General features: G+C 43.9%; 1 protein-coding gene across 2 annotated transcripts in view; it reads left to right on the top strand.

Moving 5' to 3' along the window:
* LOC127419323 (kinesin-like protein KIF1C) overlaps window positions 1–5,000 on the top strand; it is a 43,786-nt gene that overhangs the window by 3,154 nt on the left and 35,632 nt on the right. For both annotated transcript variants that reach the window (XM_051660659.1, XM_051660658.1), the window contains exon 2: window positions 3,973–4,076. In XM_051660659.1, the coding sequence (XP_051516619.1) occupies window positions 3,974–4,076 (103 nt within the window). In that variant the 5' untranslated portion in view covers window position 3,973. The remainder of the gene's footprint in view (window positions 1–3,972; window positions 4,077–5,000) is intronic.

Here is a 5,000-nt window from a genome sequence, read left to right as displayed (position 1 = left end):
ACTCGTGACTCCAGGGGTGGTAGTCAGCATCAATACTCGCTGAGATACCCAGGCCGCAATGTAAAAGACTTTTAATCAATTCAATAAAATACAATTTCAGTATGAGCAATTAGGTTGTTAACTGTGCATCGATTCACAAAATTTATCAGATAATACAAACAAAACTAAATAATTCATTACCAGTGCATTTTCCGTGGGCTCCCATTAATTTCTGACTCTGACCTCGTAATACACTCCACAATCAGGTATGTAGTTGAACAATACCGTGTCAGTATATAAGCTGTGTGTCTGAAAAATGATTAGTTATTAGATTTTCACACTGATTTTTATGCATGCACATACTTCATTAAATAGTCATATCATTAAAGTTTTATTCATGTGGTTTATTATTCTGTGGTTGTGTGGAGAGATAAAACATGTCTGGACAACAAACTAATGAATGTGTGTGAAAAACACACACATACATACACACACACACACACACACAAACACACACACATCTCCTTTAGTCATTCACTCACACACAATTTGTGTCCTGTTATTATAATTGTAATGATATTTGAAAAATGGCTGAATGAATCATGCTTTGCACAATTCTGCCTCTGTCCTGACACACATAAATGATGACAGAATTTCCATTTTTACCCTTAATTCATGTGTGGTTTGTGCGACTGACATGTACAACTTCTCTTCTGAAGAATAGAAGAGTTTATAACATCTGTTGTCATGGTTACACACACACACACACACACAGCTGGAATGTGTTAAAGCAAACACACACAGAGCAAGAAAGGGGGAAAATGACAGAATGGAGAAACGAGAGAGAGTTTTACCAGGGTGGTCCAACAACTGACTAGCTGATTTGTGCATTTGACTACTACTTACATGAATATTTTAGTGGTGGTTGTTTTAATGTGAGACTCAACTTCAAAGAGTGTTTTTGCATGATGATTGTGTGATAAAGTTGAGTTTGTGGGCAATCACAGTTAGGAGACAACAAAACAGGTTCAAGGTCAGTTCTTTTAGTGAAAGCACACACACTCTTGACGGTAACTGTCAGCTAGCATAAACTCGTGAGATCACTCGCCCAGGTGACGAGCCTAAACCGCTTTCCCTCTCACGCAGACAGACACATGACCATGCCCCCCATGCCACATACCCCCACTGCCAAGGGCAACATCCGGCCTGCTTACTCCCCCCATTTCTGGAGAGAAAGTCAGACACATCCATCTGCGCCCCCGGTCTGTGGATCACCTCGAATTTAAAGGGCTGAACAGCCAGATAACAACAGGTGATCTGTGTGTTAGTATCCTTCATGCGGTGGAGCCACCGCATAGGAGCATGATCAGAACAGAGGGTGAAGGCCCGCCACAGCAGGTAGTAGCGGAGGGTAAGAACAGCCCACTTAATTGCAAGACACTCCTTCTCGATGGTACTGTACCTGAAGGAGAGCTTGTGACTAATAAACAGCACCGGCCATTCCTCCCCTCCCACCTCCTGCAAGAGCACCGCCCCAGCCCCTGTCAGATGCATCCGTCTGTAAAATAAAGGGGAGAGAGAAGTCAGGTGCATGTAACAGCGGCCCCCCACAAAGTGTGGACTTTATCTTAAGGAAAGACACTGCGTTCACTTTCCGGTAATCAACACAGAACTGGACCGAGCCATCGCTCTTCAGTACCAGAACTACCGGGCTGGCCCAATCGCTGTGCAACTCCTGTTTTACACCCATTTCAAGCATTGCCTCTAATTCTTCCTGAATGATCATTTTCTTGTGTTCAGGAAGACGATAGCTGCAGCTAAGAACCACCACCCCCGGGTGGTCTCGATATGGTGCTCTATAAGTTTCGTGCGACCGGGAAGGGGTGAAAACACGTCCGTGAATTCCGCTTGCCACCGGGCAATTGCCGTAAGCTGCGACAGTGAGAGGTGGTCTCCACAAGGTACCGGGGTGAATTAATTTGGTTTGGGAGTCACCTCCGGCCCGAGCTCCGCACTCTCCGGAACTACCGTCGCCAAGGCTACAGGCACCGCCACCTTCCATGGTTTGAGGAGGTTGAGGTGGTAGATTTGACGTGCCCCTCCCCTATCCATTCGCCTAACCTCATAATAAAGATCTCCAACTCATCGTGTGACCTCAAAGGGTCCTTGCCACTTGGCGAGTAATTTGGAGCTCAAAGTGGGTAGCAATACAAGCACTTTATCTCCCTGTGCAAATTCCATGAGACACAGGGGGTGGAGAGAGAGAAGGGGGAGAAAAAACACTGCTTTGCTGCCTCTTGGAAACACCACCATGTAGTCCTCTGCCAGCTGGACGGCCTCCTCCAGCGACGCCAGGCGGTGGCACTGGACCCACTTGGACATGCCTCGAGGAAGTTAGAAGATGAACTACTCCAGCACCACCAGATCGACGACTTCCACGGCGCCAGCAACCATTTCCGGCAGGCGTCCCGGAGCTGTCGGGCAAAAGCGAACGGGCAGCCGTGCTTCCTGAATCTCAGGGATCTGAAGAGCTGTCGACTCTGCTCCGGGCTATGACCAACCCATTGCTAGATGGCCTTCTTCAGATGGTTGTCAAATCAAATCACGTTTATTTATATAGCACATTTAAAAACAACCATGGTTGACCAAATTGCTGTACAGTGGCGTCACAGGCAAGACAGTATAACAGAAATAAAACATATGTAGTAGGGCAATTTCACAGCTTAACCATGATTTAAGGTCAATTAAAAGCTAATGAAAATAAGAAAGTTTTAAGCAACGATTGCGATTGTAATTAAGGAGGCTGTCGGTGGGAAGTTGCTGTGCCGCTAGCTGCACCTCCCCGGAGATTAAGGGCAATAGGCGGGAGGCCACTTCCATAATCGTGGTTTTCTCGAATAAGTCAAGAAAAGGCTCCTAGTTGCCATCCAGCCCCATCTTCATCAGGGCCATGGGTGGAGTAGGCTCAAGGGAGGTCGCAGCGCCAGCCCCCTCTCTAGCGATCAGGCTCCGGAGCACCTGCCGGTCCTCCGCTTGTGCCTGGAGCAGGACATGGAAACGCTGTTCCATCTCCATGAGGGCTTGATGCTGGTTCTGCTGGATGCTGGTGAGGATCTTGAAGACTTCGCCCAGCGGTGAGGACTCCATAACGGCGTTTTCCTCCAAAGCCGGCACTACTGTGATAAAGTTGAGTTTGTGGGCAATGGAGGAGTCAGGAGACAATGAAACAGGTTCAAGGTCAGTTCTTTCAATGAAAGCACACACACACTCAACAGTAACTGTAAACCAACATAAATTTGCGAGATCACTGGTCACTCTCTCTCCTGTTCTGACTCTCTGGCGTGCCTTATCAGGTCTCCCCCCGCATCACTATAATGAGAGACAGGTGTTAGAGTAATTACAGCCCAGGTGACGAGCCTAAACTGCTTTTCCTCTCCCGCAGACAGACACATGACCACACCCCCCATGCCACAGATTGTTTGCTGTGTTTAACAGTCAGCACAGTAAATCCCGCTGCAAGAAGTTTAGTCTCTTTAATATTTTAGGTTTAGTCTTTTTATGCACTGTTGTTACAGCAAAGCACCACATCAACAATATATTTCAAGACGATCACTGTCAAACGTTAAATCCTCTGCTGTTAGTAATGTTCATGTATTTGTGAGGTGTTTGTTGTTCAGAATGGCATATGTACATACTATGTATCTATAGATGGCAGAAATAGTAAGAGTAGTAAATGGGTAGGATTAAGTATGCCATTCTGAACTCAGCTTATCTGAACAAACAGTTGGCAGCATACGGTATATATTGCCCATAAGTATTATTATGATTTTTGGGAATTTCATGCAATAACTGAGGAAAGTACAGCCTGTTTGTAAGCTGACTTCTGATTGGTTAGTAGAGAACATCCTGATGTCTAAAGAGAGACCTTCAACACCGTCCTTGTACTTCCTGTACTGAAGTGGTCTGTATGATCTCTGATTGTCTGTTTTTCAGGATGGCTGCCTCAGTGAAGGTGGCAGTAAGAGTTCGGCCCTTCAACTCCCGTGAAAACAGCAAAGATGCCAAATGTGTCATACAGATGCAGGGAAACACTACCTGTGAGCGCACACACACACACACACACACACACACACACACACACACACTACTCGTTCACTTAAACATTATATTATAACCGGACATCTGTCATTAGTCACTTTTGTCTTATTTTGCATTAAAAGGTGCTTTTTTCTCATGGTCTTGCATAGAGGTGGGAAAAAATATTGATATGTTAAAGTATCGTGATATTTTTCCTTGTGATATTGTATCGATAATTGCATGCCAAATTATTGCCATTATTATTTACATTTTTCCACATTAATATTATGGTGCAGTTAGGTGCAATAAAAGGTGCAGTTAGAGTGGTGGTGGCGTAATGAGCTAAAGCACAGAACTGGTAAGCAGAAGGTTGCCGGTTCGATCCCCACAGCCGCCACCATTGTGCCCTTGAGCAAAGTGTCCCTGTAATAAGGGCACTGTAAGTCACTTTGGATAAAAGCATCTGCCAAATGCATAAATGTAAATGTAGTTATCATACTTTACACATCACCCTCCCTTACTAAGATGTATTATGATTTTACATTAGTAACAATAACTGAGGTATTTTGACAAAAATGTTTGTATCGTATTAAATAGGCTACCCTTTTAGGTGAAATCTGTTATACTTTTGTGTATTGAAACTGTTGTAATAAATAATGTTTTTAAAGTTTTTATGCTACTATTATATTCATAAATACTATTATTTATTTTTAGAAAGACTAGCTACTCTGACCTAACCACAGAAATAAGGAGCCATTATGTTCTTATATTCTTATGGCTTTGCATTGTACATAGATATTAGGAAATAAACTGGCCTTGTTTTCTAAACTGGCACATTTATATTAATTTAACAATACATTTGGTGATTTGGAAACAGTTCTCTTAAGTCAGATGAAGATGAGTGAGAAACATTGAATCATTGTGTGTGAGAGTGTGTGAATAAG

Source organism: Myxocyprinus asiaticus, chromosome 28 (assembly GCF_019703515.2).
Source record: "Myxocyprinus asiaticus isolate MX2 ecotype Aquarium Trade chromosome 28, UBuf_Myxa_2, whole genome shotgun sequence".
NCBI classification, from domain to species: Eukaryota; Metazoa; Chordata; class Actinopteri; order Cypriniformes; family Catostomidae; genus Myxocyprinus; species Myxocyprinus asiaticus.
The sequence above is the reverse complement of the archived record's forward strand: the minus strand, read 5'-3'. Positions and strand labels throughout refer to the sequence as shown.